The sequence below is a fragment of the Meles meles genome, chromosome 6, assembly GCF_922984935.1.
Source record: "Meles meles chromosome 6, mMelMel3.1 paternal haplotype, whole genome shotgun sequence".
In the NCBI taxonomy this organism is placed as follows: domain Eukaryota; kingdom Metazoa; phylum Chordata; class Mammalia; order Carnivora; family Mustelidae; genus Meles; species Meles meles.
In genome coordinates, this window is record NC_060071.1 from 48,925,002 (window position 1) to 48,940,747 (window position 15,746).

The following is a 15,746-nucleotide window of genomic DNA, read 5'->3' on the forward strand; positions in this document are numbered from 1 at the left end:
GCCCCAACCTGCCCCGACCTTTTCAAGACAAGACTCCCTTCAAACCAAGCTTTAAACGTTCAACTTCGCAACTGAGGGCGCAGCAGGGTACTGTGGCTGAGAGGAGAGGCTCCCTAAGTCCCAGCTTTTATTATGAGGCAGAAAGGGAACGGGGCACCTGGGTGGCTCAGTCAGTCGAACGTCTGCCTTCGGCTCAGGTCATGATCCCGGGGTCCTGGGATTGAGCCCCACATCGGGCTCCCTGCTCAGCAGGAAACCTGCTTCTCCCTCTCTTACTCTCCCTGTTTGTGCTCCCTCTCTCTGTTTCTATATCAAATAAATTTTAAAGATCTTTGAAAAACAACAAAAAAAGGGTAAACACCACGTTCAAAAAACAGTGAAATGATCATGGATATGAAATCCTCTTATCCTTTAATTCTGAAGGACAGCCACAGCCTTCTTCTAAACCCCAGCCTTGTCATCTCCAAGACAGTCCTGCTGGGACTTCGGGGACCAACCACCCAGAGGATAGACCTTTCTCCACAAAGGCTGCTGAGGCAGGAAAACATCAGGACCACCCCGACCTCTTTCCCATCCCACCCCCAGATAAGCCCCTCGGGTCCACCAGGAACACTCTGCCCTAGAAGACAGACTTGTGCCTTCTAGGCAAATCCTTGCCTCACAGGCCTGGGACGCGGGAAGAACACACTCAGGGAAACGTGACTCTGGGCAATAGATACATCCACCAAAGAGATAAAAATGACATTTGAAAATGGATTCTTTGCAGCAGTCCTATAGCATCTCTGGAAGCTGGAATTCAATCTGGAAAGGAGTAACTACTTCAACTGTCCATTCCATGAACTACTGAAGTGACGGGCTCACTCTGAATCCCCACCTACTCGCGGCGGCTTCGTGGGAGCTCTGGTGTCATCTGGATGGAAAACACCACTTAGGGAAGGGAGTGGGGGGAGGAGGGAAGTCCAAAAAGGGAAAAACAAGCCTCTCATAAGCCCCTCCCACATCCTTCCCTGACTCCCAGGCCTCTGAAGCAACTGAAATGCAGAATATCTGAGCTGGAAGAAACCTTATTTTTAGATGAGGAAACCAAGGCCCGGAGGTCCAGTGAGCTGCTCATGGTCTCTGTCCACGAGCTCTATGTCCCCGGGTGCCCGTGAGTCAATACTTCGCAGACCTCAGTCTCACACACCAACTTACTCAGCCCTCAGTCAGGTCGGCCTTGGGCACCCTGAAAACAAGTGGTCTTTAGCCTCTGAGCTAAGAAGGCAGAAACAGCTCCTTGCAGAAGGCTGACTGGGGGTTGGGGGCGGTGGCAGGGGGTGTCTACTGGATGATCCCATGGTTAGTCCCTAACAAAATTAACTATAGGAAAGTCAAAGGAAGACAGACTGCCGATTCCCACCAGCTAAGTGGGAACAGCCTTGCACCCTGCTGACTTGCAGGCAGGCACCGGAACAGGGCCACAGACATGCTTTAGACAGGGCAGCTGGGCACGTGTGGCCCCAGACACCCAAGTCCAAACGGAAGCCCAGGCTACCCCATCAGCCACCACCACCCCCGCCAGCCAGACCCTGGGAGTTTATGAAATGCAACCGGTGTTACATCCAGCTTACGGCTTTCCTGATATGAAGATACTAAAGGCCCTATGGCACCTGGGTGGCTCAGTCAGTTAAGCGTCTGCCTTCAATCTCAAGATCCTAAGATTGAGCCCCACATCAGGCTCTGTGCTCAGTGCAGAGTCTGCTTGAGCCTCTCACTCTCCCCCTGCCCCCCCCCCTCTGTCAAATAAATCAAATCTTAAAAAAAAAAAAAAGCACTAAAGGTCCTTTCTTTTTCTAAAGATATTGATATTTGAAAGAGAGAGAGGGCAAGAGCAAGCAGGGGGACAAAGAGGGACAAGGAGACTCTGCATGAGCACGGAGCCTGATGTGTGGCTCGATCTCAAGACCCTGAGACCATGACCTGAGCTGAAAGCAAGAGTTAGTCACTTAAGGGACTGAGCCATCCCAGCGTCCCCTAAAGGTCCTTTCTAAGCTTGCATCAGCCATCATCATTCTTCCTCCAGGGAAAAGAAACACTGTTGAGAATGGAGACACCAGAGGACTGGGGCTCAGCCTCCTGCTCAGCACGCACCTGCTGCTCAGATACGGAAACAAAAGAGCCTCAAACCAACTGTCAGGGAGCCTGGGTAAGGAGCCCCAGCCTGGCCACCAGCCCGGCAGATGGCTTTGCAGCCTTCCTCTGCTGCTTCAACCGTGAAGAGGAAGGATGTACTGGCCTTGGGGTCCTTCACACTCCACCTTGTGAGATACCAAGGACACAGGAGAAGGTGACTGAGTCCCCGGATAAGGCTTGGGCATTGTCCTCCAGTTGCTCAGAGCTTAAGCGACTCCCTTCTGCCCGTAAAAAGGCCAAGAAAGTGGTGAAAAAGGGGACAAAGATTGAGACAGTGACAGCAGGAAGTCAGCAGCCAGACCCTAGGGGTCGGGATGGGGTCTCTGCTGGGGCGGTGTTGGGGCTGACAAAAAGAAACCTCAGGGCAGTCCCCCACACGTAACTCCCTCCCAGAGATCTCTGTGGCCAGGGTTTCTTCTTTGGGGTGTGCATGTAGAGGGCAGGGTAGGGGAAGGGAGCCGCCTGGGTCCCAGGCCGAGGCTTGGCACCAGCAGGTCGCTCTTACCCCTCCCAGGGGAAAGAAGTCCCTCTGAGTGGGGCCACTTGACGAGAGGTGGATGGAATGTGGTGACACGGCCCGCAGATGCAGGACTTATAAGGGCTGAACAAGGACACAGGGAAAAAGAGCAAGCAGATACAGCCAGACAGTGGATGGGAATTGAGACACAGGCTCCCAGAAAACCAGTGCTTCCCATGCTCCCTCCAAAGAGCTCTGGGCCGCTCAGCTCCCGGGCTAGGACACTGCCCAGCTTCCCTGCACCGAGGACACCTTCAATGCCTTGAGTCCAACCTGGTGTGAAGGACCAGGCTTCAGATGTGTTCCATAGCATTTTGCCTGCCCCTGCTAATTACAGCCCCAAATCACAGGGTTTGGCTCTCAGACCCCACCTGAGGCCGCACTTTGTGGTTCCCAGGTCTTTCATACCTACCATCTGGCATAGGAACCGGACGGTCCCTGGGTGGAACAGGCAGAGCAGTCTGGCCATTTCACAGATGAAGAACCAGCTCAGGGATTAGCTGCTGGGCCAGCCAGGGGCAGAGCTGGAAGTAAAACCCAAATCATCTGGGAAATTGAGGCACTTGCCCTACAACCTGCCATGAGTCCTAGAGTCCAGACTGTGTATGTATGGGCTCAGGGGAACCAAGCTGGGGTGGTAAGAAGTTCTCTAAAGGGTGGGGCAGGGCCAGGTACCAATAGAGTCTTAAATAATAAGGCTTCTGACCTCCAGCTACAAGCCACTTCTAGCCCCAGGAACAGAAGGCACAACATCTCAGGGAAAGACCTGTTCACAAAGCCTGTTGTGAGTATAGCCTACACCTCATTTATAGGAAAGCAGACCAAACCACATGAACTGCGCGGCGCAGACTCTGTGCACCAGGGGACAGTTTTCCATTTGGTTCTAGACACTGCCACGGGCCAAAGCTTTCCGAGGCAACTCAAGTTGGCAGGGTCACAGGGTCCCCAGCACAGAGGATCGTGAGGGCAGGCTTCCTTCCCTCCTGTGCCACCCACCTCCCCCGTCCCTCCTGAGGCTGTGTGGTCAGCCAACACAGATCTATTGCTCGTTCCTGTCCCTGGCAAGAGTCACAGCTGTCACCACTGCCACACACCAAAGTGTATTCCCGGGAGAACCTTATATCCCTCCCCCAGCTCCAAAACCAGTACCTCCGACCCTTAAACCCTTAAACCACTTGACATGATTTCACTGTGAACACAGAGTACCAAACCTGCCACACCTGCCCACTACCTGAAGCAAGCAGATGAAGCCTGGTAAGAGGGGGTTCCTAACACAACGTTTCTGTTGGGAGGGATCTCTGTTTGGGAACGGAAGCTGCTTCAAGGGTCTGCATTCTGGATTGCAGCTCCTAGGTCACACACATCCTCAGCAGTGCCTGGATATAGCCACCACCACACATTAAGAATGAGGGCCAAGTCTGGGCAGAAGTTCTTCCAAGTCTTCATTTCAACAAATGTTCTCAAAAGAGGGTCCAGGTCCTATTCCAGTCACCTCTCCCGACACCCCCTCTACCAGTAAAAGCCCAAGACCCATTTGGGAAGGGAGAGGGTGGCTAACCACAAAAGGGAGCTAGGTAATCCAGACACTCATCCCACAGCCTCGTCTAGGTCAGGTCCTACCCTTTCTTCCCAGGAGTCCCAGGCCTGTTCAGAACGATACAGGCAGCCTTGATGACTTGTGACAGCCAAGAGCCTCTGCTCAGTGGGCCATAAACGACTGAAGGCCATGGCAGACAGGCCTAGACAGACCCGCCCATACCCACAGCCCCTGCTATCCTCCAGAGGCCCCCAGCACAGACGAATCCACTAGTAGACTCTTCAGGAAGGTCGGATTCTTCTGTTAGCCGTGGCACATCTCGGAGGTACCCACAATTTTTCCATCCAAGGATACAATAGGGGAAGCAGCAAAAAGAGGGAGGCCATGCTGTCCCTGGGCAGGGAGTAGATGGGGTTCCAGCACACAGAGCTTTGTGGGGTGTCTATAGTCCCCACCTCACAGCAACACAGTTTCTGAAGTATAGGGATGGGCTCTGCCCCCCTGCCTCATGGCTTTGCCAGAGGTGTGAGGACACCTCTGAGGCAGCCATGGTCAGGGGACAGCAGAGAAACAAACAAGTTACCAGATGTCACGGCCACCCAAAACCAACAGCTCAGCCAAGTCTGAGGGCCATGGACCAGGAGCCCAGCCCTCAGGGCAGGTAGGATGGACTCTTGCTCTCAGGACTGTCTGGAGGCCCAACAGGATAAGTGAGTGGAGAGCACGAGAGCAAAAAGCAAGGCATCCCACACTTCATGTCTTGACTCCACTTTGAGTCCTCCTCAGCCCCTCTCTGGAGATGGGGATGAGAAGAAATTGGAAGGTCTAAATGCTAAATGGGATTGAGAAGCTGGTTCTTATTGGGATAAGCTAGACAGACTGCCCATGTGCTGGAAAGGAAGAAATAAGGCACCCTAACAGAATGATGCCCCCCCCCAAAATGACAGGCAGTCACTTTAGAGTGGGTACCGTTTCTTCAGTTAAAATGCCCAAAGCAGCAGGGTACCAAGGTGGGCTGGGGGCAGGGGTATGGATGGGAATGAAAGCAGTAAGCCCCAGGACAGGCAACAAGGGGGGGTACTACCAGTGGAGGCTGAATAATAAAACGGGCTTGGTCTGCTTTTATCATCCGGTGATAGCAATTCTCAACAATACCTGTGATAAAAGGCTCCTCCCCCAAGGGCTGCCAGCTCCCATCACCCAGTCCTCGGATGCCCCAGCCCAACGGGAACTAGCCTGCAGCAACATCACCCAAAGCTCGGGCCTCAAAAACTTTAGTTGCAGGACTTTACTCCCCACGCCCCTAACCCTCACCAAAAACCCTAATGTAAAACGGAACAGCAGGTATAGCGTGTGGTTAAGGGCAAACTCTGGGTTCAAATCCCATATTATCTACTTACTAGCTACACGATAGTTTTAAAAGATGTTATTTATTTAACTGAGAGAACGCAGACACGCATACACACACAGCTGGAGGCGGGGGACAGGGAGCAGAGGGAGAAGGAGAGAATCCCAAGCTGACTCCATGCCAAGCACAGAGGCTGACATGGCACTTGGCCTGATGACCCTGAGATCATGACCTGAGCTGGACACCCAGCCAACTGAGCCACCCAGGGCCCCTACATGAAAGGTATTTAAACTTTTGGTCTCAGATTCCTCATTCATAACGTGGCAATGACAATAAAGTAAGCAATTCACAGCGCTGTTGTGAAAGTTCAAGGAGTTAAAATGGTCAGGTACTTAGAATAACGCCCGGCATGAATGCTGGACATGCTCACCAATATCAGGACAGCCTCTCTATTAGGCTATCTGAGCAGAGAGGGCACATCCACAACAACCCCAGCCTATAGAATCTGCCTGAGCCTACCTGCCGGGGCCCTGTCTCCAGGTAAATGCCCAGAACAGAGGCCTGCCTTCCCTCATACAAACGAACAAATAATAAAAAGCTTACAGATAGAGCACCAAGATGTTCTGGATTCTGTCAAAGCTTTTTGATGGTAGAGAAAAAGGGAAGCGGCCGAGTCACATGCTGGACCCCAGAATTCCTTCACCTTCATCTAGAGTGCTAACCCTGGCCCATCCTGCCAGGGATGTGGCTGGCTCCTCAGAGACCTCTAGAGGACACACGACAGACCCAGGGGTGCCAAGCCTGCAAGCAGCCACACTGGCCCGGATCCACTGGATGCAACAGAGCAGCAAAGATGCAGTGGGAGGACAGCGAGAGGCCAAGACCCTCAGGTCAAGCTGTAGCTTCTTTGGCCGCCTTTCTACAGTTTACCATTAGGCTGGCAAAAAAACTTCTTTAACTCTTAGAAACTTGAATTCCTTCCACCCCAAGATTCCAAATACTATGCTTCCTTCAGCTCTGCTGCCCCCCACGCAGTGATAATTACTGTAACTTAGTTTCATCATGTATTATGAAAGTCTTCTTTTTCAAAATAGAATGCTTTCAAACCACACGTACCCCTCCCCAGAAACACTGTAACTCTCTAGCTAGCCCTAAAGAATGAGTAAGACATGCTTGGGTCTGGGGTTCCAAAGCATCAGAGGCAAGCCTGCCCTGTGCTACAGTCTCACTGTACTTTCTGGAGCTCCCAGCACCAGCCATGACCCACCTGGGTTAAGGCATAGCCTCTAGACCGAAAGGGACACTTAGCTCTTCCCCTGCAGACCTTCTCCTTAATTCATCGCCGTCCTCCTTAGCTTTCAAATGGTACCATAGCTTCTAACACATCTCCTTTCCAAGTGGCAGAAAAATGCCCATTTCCCCCCAGCCCTGAGTGATCTTGTACTCTTCATAATGTGGCCCCCAGGACTGCTTCAGCCTAGCAAACTCCAGGTACTCCTACGGTTCCACAATCCACCTCTCCCTCTGACATCTGCTACGCGCTCTTCTTGGAATGCTTTCTGACAGCACAGGCTTCCCAACCTCCTAACCTGGCCACATCTCAGAAGGGCTGATCTCTACCTTCTCAGGGGCACCACCGCATCGCTTGCTGATATTCCCTTATTTTACCTACTGTTGCATTTAACCTCCCATCCCTTCCTCCTTCTTACCTTCTAGCCCGTGACCTTGTACCTGTAATCCTGCTCCATGGACCAGTAAAAGAACCTAATGCCTGTGATAGGGATAAAGCCCCCAGCCATAAGGTGGTCGAGCAGGGGAAGTCAAGGCTACACAAAGGAACAGCCCTACTGATACCCCCTTCTGGAACCATGACAACACACTCCTTTCTCCAGCCACCTAACACCTTTAGGAATTGAGGTCTTCTGGTGGGCAAGAAGGATTCCTTGGTTTTCCAGGCTTGATTTACTTCATCTCTGAGAACCAGCCTGGCTCAGCCATGAGAGTAAACTATCCCAGCTAACAGAGATTCCCCAGATGGTGGCTCCTGGGGGATGCAGAAATGACTGCCTAGGGGGCAGCTAAGCTAAAGGAATTGAGTTCCAGCTCAAACCACCAATACAGCAAGGAACCTCAGCAGAAGAGCTCTTGGCCCAGAAGTCTAATGAGGAGAGGGGGCTCATCCTTGTACTTACCTGACCAGAGCAGACACCGGAATCCAGGAGATTCCCAGAACTTTAATTTTAGAACTCTGTTACACACAGACCTGTGCCCCTCCATCAGCACCAGGTGCGCTGATTCCCTTAACCACCAGGGTGCTGTCACCCACCTCTGCCCCCAATGAGTCATCACAGGGATTCCACTTCTTGAAGATTCTGCCTTCTCCCTCAGAAAAAGCACTTGGAAAAAAGCGACCAATACTTCACATGCTTTCTCTAAGAATTTAGCTTGGCCACAGGGTTCACCCTTCCCACTTCAAAGGGGTAGGTCTGAGGGTCAGCCCAGCCTCTTGGGTGAACTCCCTGCTGAAGTCAACCATCTAGCACTAGTGGCCTTCTGGGTCTTTGCCCAGCTTCACAGGAGGCCAAGCAGAGATCCCATACACACCAGCAACCCTGTCACCCTCCCCTCAACTCTCAGCGGAGATTCTGAACAACCAGGTACAGTTAGGAAGGGGTTAAGGTTCCCACCAGTGCCATGGGCCTGTCAGAACGTCCAGGTCTGAGGAGGACAAGGCCTTCAGGAGCCAACCCCCATCCTTTGCACTGGAGCCCACACAACCCCAGCGGACAAATGTCAGGCCCTCCCTTGTCATCCTTCTGTGTGAAGTTATATATTCCCCACCCCTTCCCCCCAAAAAGTGAGATCTAGACCTAGATTCTCAAGATGCCATGCCATTGGTGGACTCGGACTAGCAGCAACCCTCTGAATTACTAAGAGGGGGTGCCGCTGATGTGACCCTCCCACCATCCCTCCCACAGTGAGGAGCCCAGCCCGGCAGTGGGCCACCGCCGCCATTCTGCACCAAACCTACAGCATGGCCCGCCGACACCACGGCCACTGCACTGGAGGGAGGCAGCAGCACCAGCCCCCATCAGGGGCTCTGCGGTTTCTACCCCCGGACCAAGGGGAAAGGAGCTCAGGGTGGATAACTGGCCCTTGGTTTCCTGGGTAAGGGCTTTCCAGGGCGCGGCAGGAAGGGTCTCTCAGCCCTGGAGTGACACAGCAGGCCAGAGGCCCTTGGAGACAGCTGCAAAGCCTGCCCCTTCCACACACTTTTTGTCTCGGCCCGCCCAGGTCCTGGTCTCCATACGCTGCCCGTAGTTCTCAGGCTTATATCCACCACCTCACCCCCCCCCCCCCCGCCGCCAAAACACCCTCCCCGATTTGGCCATCCCATTAACCACCCAGCTATTGCTGATTCCACGAAGCCGCCTCGCACACCCTCCTCTTAGCACATGTCTGGTGGTCAAGATAATGTCGCCTCTCCTTGCAGAATCCCACCCAGGTCATCTCTGGGGTCCTGGAATGCCTGCCGGGTCAAAACCGAAGGGAGGAGAACCGGGAAAGGACTATCTTCAGGCATCTCTTTCTCAACTCTCACTAACCACCCGCTGACCTCCTTGCCAAAGCCCAGGTTCTGGGGCGGCAAGGAAAGCCCGTCCACCCCCCGTGACTACGGCTCAGTTGTAGTGAACCGGCCCGGGCCTCCAAGGTCACGGGGAGGGGTCAGGGTGGAAAGTGTAAGGGACTGAGGGTGCCGCCCGCCCGCGGTACTAATCCCGTTTAGTTCCTTCCAGCGGAGGCGGGAGTCCCGGCCATACCGGAGGAGCGCCTCGGATGCCTGTAGCTGACTGGCCCGAGAGTGGAGAACGAGGGACGCGCGGGCAGCGGGCGTGGGGCAGGCACCGCGCCGCTCGCCCACCACGGGACGCACGGACGGCGGCCGGCGCGCGGCCCGCCCTGAGCCCGGGAGGGCGGGGAGACAATGCCCGCCCGGCGGGGCAGTCCAGGCCGCGCGCCCCCGCCCGCCGGACACGGGCTGCTCCTCCCTGACCGAAGGGCAGCGGCGGGAAGGCGCCCGGAGCGCTTGCCAGACCGGCCCCGCGCGGCGCGGGAGGCCCAGCGCGCCCTCTCCCCCGCCCACCTCCGCGTGCACTTCACCCCGACAAGTCCCGGGGCCGCAGACCCACCTCCTCCTCCAGAGTGCCGCCGGAGCCCGTGCCGGTGCCCGTGCCGGTGCTGGTGCTGTGCTCGCCGTCCGGCTTCAGGTTGCTCATGGTGCGGGGGGTGAGGTGGGGGTGGCGAGGGGAAGGGAACGCGGAGGGCGAGCGCGGCGCCCGGCCCCGGCGAGGAGTGGGAAGGGGCGCGGTGAGCGGTGCGCTCCGGGAGTGCGGGGCGGAGTGGCGGTGGGGGGCGCGCGGGGCGGTGAGAGGGGCAGCCGCCGCGTAGGGCTGGGGTCACATCAAGTTTGGCGGGTGCGGGAGGTGGGGAGGGGGTGCGGCGGGGGAGGCACTCGGAACCAGAGCCGAGCCCGAGCGGCCGCCGCCTCCGCCTTTTCACTGCGACCGGCGAGTGCGCCCGCGGCGGCGGCGGCTGCGGCGGCGGCGGCGGGGGGCGGGCGCCGGGGGAGGGGGCGGGCGCCGGGCGGTGGCGGGGGGCGGGGGCCGGAACCGGCCTCAGCTGGGGCCCGGCCAGCCCCCCTCCCCCGCCCTCCTCGCGGTCTCCGGGGGAACGCGCAGCCAATCCCCGCCGCCCACTGAGGGCTCGCCCCGGCCCGGGCTGCAGCGCGCCAGCCTCCGGCAGGGCTTTTCCCCTCTCCCTCGTCGTCTCTCTCCCTCTCTTTCCTTTCCCCTTACCCTACTGCACGACAAGTTTTTAAACTTTGATGAACTCGCCTAGTGAACTTTCTTAAAGGGTCCGCGCGCTCCGTGCTGTCCCAGCCCGCGGGAGGTGGAGCTGCGTGCCAGGCACCCGCGCTGGCTCGTCCCCAGCCATCCGTGGCCCGCCGGCCCCACGCGAGCGGCGCCCGAAGCGAGGCTCCCGGGTCGTCGGCTTCGGAGGAAAAGCTCCCCTCGTACCCTGATTGGGAGTTACAGAGTGTCCCGCGCACTCATTTAACCCCCAAATCCAGCCTCTCAGTCCCCGGCCACGCTCCTGCCTTCCCCGAGCGCAGGACTGTTGGGGGTCGGGTTCTGAGGGTGATGGCCGTCGAGAGTCCGACACCTGGGGTTTGGCCCTGACTGGCCGCTGTTTTGCTGCGTGACCTTGAGGAAATCACTTCCCCTCTCTGGCTTCAGGCTTCCAGCCCAGAGGGTGGGACTTAGATCTCAAACTCCCTTCCCGCTCCTAGTCACTGAAAAAGGACTCTGGGCGGGGAGACAAGTCTTTGGGACCCAAATGGTATTTAGCCCCGGGAGGGGGTACCTCGAATGACCAAGATTCCATTCAATGCCTCCTTCCCCCAACCCCCACCTCCGCCTTGGGGTCCTCTCCTCCCGTAGCTTAAATACCGCCCCCCCCCCCACACACACACCTTTTCCCTTCTCCTATTCTGAGCCTGAGGGCGGGGGGAGGGGAGAGCAGCCCTGCGTTTTGGGCGGGGCGGTGGTGACCCCCTCCGCGGGACTCGAGCCTCTGGCTTGAGAACCCGCGCGGACTTGGCAGCCCCTGCCGCCACCTTGTAAAAATCCGTGCCCAGCTCGGGTCGCGCTTGAGATGGCAGCGGCCCCGAGCCGACCCAGGCGGAGGTCCTCAAGGACTGGGCCCTCCCAGCCACCACCCCTCGCCTGGAAGTTCCAGCCGCACCCCAGGGGATCCCGGCCAGAGGTTCCGTGTGGAATTGGGAAGACACTGCCGAGAGGTTAGGGGAATCCTGTGTGAGCCCGGCGCGGGGATCAGGGGTCTCTGGATGTGATTCTGACTTTCCCCGCCAAACCAGGTCGTGGCACCTGGGTTTGAGATTGGAAGTAAGGCGCAGTGTTGGTAGAGTGGGAGAAGCTGGGTTCGCAGGGTTGAACCAGTTGGGACCAGTTGCGACCGCGACCTTGGACAAATGACTCAACCTATCTGAGCCTCAATATGCCGACCTCTAAATAGGGCTAAATAGGACACACCATATGGGAGTGTCAAGTATGGAAGCATACAGTGTCCCTGTGACTTAGTCTCCCCAACAAATTACTATCCCCTTCTTAACCTGCCCTTTCACGGATAGGTAGATTGAGGTCTAGAGATAGGTAATATCTTTACCAGTGACATATTATTTCAGTAAACTGCCGAACACCCACTGTGTGCTGGGGACCCACTGTGTGCTGATGTCAAGACCAGGAGCACGCTGGTTTCCCACCCCCCACACTGCCAACATTTGGCTCAGTCCGGGTTATGAGAGGAACTGCCTCTATAGCAATCAGGCACTCCTGTTAGTGATAGGTGCTTCACTTAACCCAGAGTTTTCTAGGTTCTTCCAGCTTCTGGCACCTCCAGATGGAGCCAGCCTGGTGAACCTACAGGCACCCTGGCCATCCTTCAGACACCTCAGTCCACTGTGGCTGTATTCCCACTCCTAAACCCTCTTCCCTAGAATAGATCTTCTCATCAGACATGCCTCCAGCTTTGGCCCAGCAATATTCTTCCTCAATCCAAATCCTTCCCTCAAGATCCTTTTTCAGGCCCACTTTTTCCAGGAAGAGGACCCGGGGTCAGTTTTCTAAATTCAGGTATCCTATAGAAGTGAGTTTGAATTTTTCAAAGAGGAAGGGATTCTTATCTTGTCCTTAGGTCTTCATTTTATAGATGAGGAAGCTGAGGCCCAAAGAGGTGACAAATGGGGGTGCCTGGCTGGCTCAGTTGGTGTAACATGTGACTCGATCTCTGGGTCCTAAGTTTGAGCCCCATGTTGGGTGTAGAGATTACTTAAACACACAAAAACAGAACAGGGGCCACTATTGACCCTCGTCACTATTTTTCTGTGACATGAAGCTGATCATTTTTAAAATAATTTTTATTACTTTTCTGATGATAAGAGCAATACACGCTTATTGTTGAATAGTTGAAAGCTACCTAATAGTTTAGAAAACAGTTTGAAATCTGGAGAGCAACATTTTTAATATTTTCCTCTAGTTTTTTTGTTCGTGCCTATTTTAAAAAACAAAACTGCTGAACAATTTAAATACTCTTTTTCCTCTGAAATTTATCACAAACATTTCTTTTAAGTTCTTTAATCTTTTTTTTTTTTTCTCTCTAAGAAGGCTCCGGTTCCCTGGGTGGCTCAGTGGGTTAAGTGTCTGACTTTGGCTCAGGTATGATCTCAGTGTCCTGGGATCCAGCCCTGCATAGCATCTGGCTCCCTGCTCAGTAGGGAGTCTGCTTCCTCCACTCCCTTGCCCCTCCCCCTGCTCATGCACGCCCCGCACGCTGGCTCGCTCACACTCTCTCTCAAATAAGTAAAATAAATAAATAAATAAAGTAGGCCCCACACCCAATATGGGGCTCAAACTCATGACTCTGGGGTCAAGAGTGGCACTTTCTACCAAATGAGCCAGCCAGGCACCCCTCTTTGGTCATAATTTTGAATGATTGCTTAACCCCTATTGGGTGTGCCAAAATTTAACTCATTTCTTATTTGACATTTACATGATCTCCAGTTTTTTTCTTTTTTGCTTTCTTTTTTTTTTTAAGATTTTTATTTATTTATTTGTCAGAGATTTAGAGCACAAAGTAGGGAGAGAGGCAAGCAGAGCAGGCAGAAGGAGGAGCAGGCTCCCCGATGAGCAGGGAGCCTGATGCAGGACTGGATCATGACCTGAGCCAAAGGCAGATGCTTAGCCAACTGAGCCAGCCACTCAGGTGTCCATTTCTTTTCGTTTTCATAAGAAACACCTTATATTCAGATTCTTAATGCCTCTGAAAGCTTCATGTGTGACCAGACCTTAAGCACTTTAGGGGCAACAGCTTACTCCCCTATATGTCTATTGTCCTGGGAATGGGAGAATCTCTGACCCCAGAGGGATTTGGAGATCTATAAATGCAAAGCTCCCACCCAGCCTGGCATGAGTATCCATCAGTGCCCGGTTGGAATTGGGGTTAAGGCAGATGGGGCCAAAGAGAGGAGTTTGGGGTGTACCAGTCCGGCAGACTGCCTGCAGGTTGGGAACTAATATCTTTGTCTTACCCAACTGTGACCTAGTAGCCCATCATTAATAGCCTTTTCAGTGCCCTTCTCCTCTCCCAGTGCTCGGCTCCACATCACCTCTGAAATTCTCACATTTCTGTTCCCTTTGCCTGGAACTACCCCTCTTTCCCAGTTTCCTGATCTTTCTGATTGTTCTCAGAGGGCCTCCTCTGTGTCCTCTTGAGCCTGGGAATTCCTTGTCTTCCTGTCTTACCTACCAGATGGGAACATTTCTGACTCTGAGCTGTGCTCACAAGTCCTGCTAAGTGAATAGACACCCTCGATTTCTGCAGCCCCCTTGCCTCTAGCAGATAGCTTGATGAGAGATGGGCATTTGCAGTAGTAGGTATCCATAAATCTTTATTGAAATGGTACTGGGCCATTCCTGGGGCCTCTAGGTTATCTGGTGCCTGCCCCTTTCTCTCTGGTTTACTGTACATACATTATGATTTGATAGTTCATTCCTAGGGTAAGGGAAAGAGCCAGATGTCCTTACTCTTGAGAAACACTGCCTGGGACCTGGCATCCTGAGGGTAGGCCAGGCTACTTCCAAGTAGGTCCCCCATTCTAATTCCACCTCCCCTACTTTCAGGAAAGCCTGTGTGATTAGAAGGCAGGTAGAGAGGGTGACCTTGAGGCCCAAAGTCTAGGATGTATCGGAGGTGTTTTTCTTGGCATTTATAGGTTTAAGCTCCACTTGGGTACAAGAGGTCTCAGGAAGAGAAGGAGGCAGGATGCTGGCACTTACAGAATGCCTCCTTCTACTCTGGGCAGTGAATCTGTCTTCTCATCCAATTCTCCCATTGTTCCTGCTATCCCTAGTTATAGATTAGAAAACTGGGGCTCAGAAGTATTAAGGGGAACTCACCTAGCTAGTGGTGGATGGCATAGGTGGCGGGAAAAGCACCAAGCAGCCCTGTGATGCGATTTTGATCTGGTGACCTTGGACAAGTTACCAGCTGAGTATCAATCAGTTCATCAGTAAAATGGGGATACTAAGACATAACTTCAGGGATGTGTTATGTAAGACAAATAACCTCATGGGAAGTTCTTGGGGTTGTGATTATTGTCTGTGGTCCTGCTGCTAGTTTGAAGGTCAAGGTCAGAATGGTGTAGGTCAAGATCAGAGACTGGGCCATTTCAGCCCCAAGTTTCTGAGCTCTGTCTTCTTGCCTCCCTTACTCTGGGCCACATAGTAACCTAAATTGCAGGATTGCACGTTCATATCCAAGGCAAACTGTATTTCCAAAATGCCTATGCCAGAAGACCTAGGTTTAAGTCCAGGTGACCATAGCAACCTGTGTGACCATGAGCAAGTACTTTACTTTCTAAGGCTTTTTTTTAAAATGTCTTTACTGGAGGAAAAGAGCAAGAGAGCACAAAGAGAGGGAGCAGCAGAGAGAGAGAGAGAGAGAGGGAGAAGCAGGCAGCCTGATGTGGGGCTCCATCCCAGAGTCCTGGGATCATGACCTTAGCTGAATGCACACACTTAACAGACTGAGCCACCCAGGTGCCCCAATGCTTTGTTTCCACATAGTAAAACGAGAGATGTCTTTCAGGCTTTTGAGAGTATTATCCAGGCTTTTGGGGGTGCTAAGTGAGATCTGAGCTCTGGAAGTTCTCTGATGGTCTCAGAGCTGTAGGGCAACAAGAGGAGTGATTATAAAATCAGCAAAGGAATAGAATCAAGAACTTCACTTCAAGCCCAAGAGGCAGTATTTCCCCCACTTCCAAAAACAACACCAAAAACTTATTTCTTCTACCCCCTGAAAATTAGGGGAGGACCCTGAGGACAGGAATGATGCCTTCCTTTAAAAAAAAAAATCTTTGAATCCTTGGTACCCAGCCCAGGTCCTTGTAGAAGGGGTTCAGTAATGAACATGGAAAGAATGATAGGCTTGGGTGCCATGGGAAAATCCCTGAGAGAAGTATTTTTATACTAACATGTCAATGGCTGCATTTCCTCTCCCAAGATGGGAGAGACAATGAGATGCCAAGAACTTGC

At 53.7% G+C, this 15,746-nt stretch overlaps 1 protein-coding gene across 3 annotated transcripts in view; it reads right to left on the reverse strand.

Moving 5' to 3' along the window:
• RBPMS2 (RNA binding protein, mRNA processing factor 2) overlaps nt 1–12,495 on the reverse strand; it is a 28,589-nt gene extending 16,094 nt beyond the window's left edge. For 2 of the 3 annotated variants that reach the window (XM_046007975.1, XM_046007974.1), the window contains exon 1: nt 9,765–12,493. In XM_046007975.1, the coding sequence (XP_045863931.1) occupies nt 9,765–9,851 (87 nt within the window). In that variant the 5' untranslated portion in view covers nt 9,852–12,493. Of the gene's footprint in view, nt 1–9,764 lie in introns of all 3 variants that reach the window. The other variant, XM_046007976.1, reaches the window with a different exon arrangement.
• Between the last annotated feature and the right edge of the window lie 3,251 nt (nt 12,496–15,746).